This window comes from Austrofundulus limnaeus, unplaced genomic scaffold (genome assembly GCF_001266775.1).
Source record: "Austrofundulus limnaeus strain Quisiro unplaced genomic scaffold, Austrofundulus_limnaeus-1.0 Scaffold120, whole genome shotgun sequence".
NCBI classification, from domain to species: Eukaryota; Metazoa; Chordata; class Actinopteri; order Cyprinodontiformes; family Rivulidae; genus Austrofundulus; species Austrofundulus limnaeus.
In genome coordinates this window covers 345,947-347,655 of record NW_013952522.1, presented here as the reverse complement: position 1 = coordinate 347,655, position 1,709 = coordinate 345,947, and the positions used below count along the sequence as shown (strand labels likewise).

The 1,709-nt window shown below is 44.9% G+C and overlaps 1 protein-coding gene across 1 annotated transcript in view; it reads left to right on the top strand.

The window, feature by feature from the left end:
• The window catches only part of fam20ca (FAM20C golgi associated secretory pathway kinase a), a 42,573-nt gene that overhangs the window by 30,877 nt on the left and 9,987 nt on the right, over positions 1-1,709 (top strand). Inside the window, exon 4 of the mRNA XM_014014902.1 lies at positions 1,543-1,635. Coding sequence (XP_013870356.1) covers positions 1,543-1,635 — 93 coding nt within the window. The remainder of the gene's footprint in view (positions 1-1,542; positions 1,636-1,709) is intronic.

The following is a 1,709-nucleotide window of genomic DNA, read 5'->3' as shown; positions in this document are numbered from 1 at the left end:
GTGTGTGTGTGTGTGTGTGTGTGTGTGTGTAGTCTGACTCTTTCCTTCTCTTCCATCTCCCTCTAATATAACCCTCCATTGTGCTGGTCTGAGCTCATGAAAGAGCATTAAAACTGTCAAGTCAGCACAAACCGAGTCCATGTAGGCAAGCAGTTCAGCTTCATTACGTTGCAGTCACACACACACACACACACACACACACACACACACACACACACACACACACACACAGAGCGATATTCTGCTGAACTACATGCAGCTCGTCTGCTGCAGCCTAACTGCACTCTACTTTAGATAAAGGCCCTTTTTATCATCAAGGACACGCTGATAAAGGCTGAATGGGAGCATTACTGTGGGGGAAAATATGGTTGTGATTTTGCATAGCGAGTATGAATATGTGTGTGTGGAGGGGTGGTATATCTGTTGTTTTGCAATAGGTTTTCACATCCTGACTTTGCCTCCATTCAAGATTCAACAGCACTTTCCTCGACAGGAAATTGCATCTTACATCTCGGTGGCCATGGCAACCAAAACCTGCAGTGCAAATTTTTGCACAGGGGAAGAAAAGAAAAAAAGAAGTGAAACTAGGGAAAGAAATGTCATACAAATTTTCAAAAAGCTCCGTAGGAGATGCATGATTGTGGAAAAAGATGAGAAGGCGGGTCTTTACGTGCCACGGTTCTTAAGGTGACCTCTTTAAATTGAAAAGGAAGGGCCTCTGCTGCTGTTTAGTCAGCTTCCTGCGTGTTTTATCCTCCAGCCCTGAAAATACAAACACCATCAGTCCCCTCTCGGCTCTGGGTGGCACGGAAAGAATCACAATGGCAGCTATTGATTTATGGGTAAATGGCTGCTTCCCTGACAAGAAAAGTAATAGGAGGACTGGACATTTTTTTGTTGTTGTCACTGCTTTTCCAGGGACAGAAAGAGTGAAGAGGCAGGTAAAAACCCACAAACCCACACTAATGAAGAGGAGGAGCCGCTGAAAGATCAAGACAATGACAAGACAGGATGAGCACTTCTCTGGCTGGGTTTGTGCAAGCGCAGCTTTAACGGTGCAGGTGTGTGTGTACAGGTGCGAGAAAGAGAAATCAAAAGCAAACCTGCTGTCTGACAAGTGATCTGAGGACGGAGACACAGAGAGAGGCAGACACAAAGAAGCTCCCAGCGTTTTCTGACTCAGATCCATGGCTTGGCTGGCAGACAGCCACGTCTCCCTGAATGTGTGTGTGAGAGGTTTTTATTGTGTGTGTGTCTGTGTGTGTGTTTGTGAAGAAGTATCCCAGCCAGCTTCCTTTCAACAGACTTGTTCATGYAGGCTTTGGTCTCATTCTTCAGCTGCTGCTGGGATGGAGTTTCACCTGGTGGGAAACACAAAACTGATGATGAGGTGGTGAGAAGTCTCCCTCAGTGGGGTGAAAGTGGTTCAAATCAAAAAGCTTTTTTTCATTTAGGAATTATGAATTAAGGAGAAAACTCTTMGATGTTTAAATGTACATTTAAAAAAATTAAGTTAATGTTGTCCTGAATTTTGTTTTTCAGACAGACCCGGGAACAGGAGACTCCTCCAGACTTCTTCTACTTCTCAGACTTTGAAAGACACAACGCTGAGATTGCTGCTTTTCACCTGGACAGGTGAGTTTTACCACACACACACACACACACACACACACACACACACACACACACACACACACACACACACACAC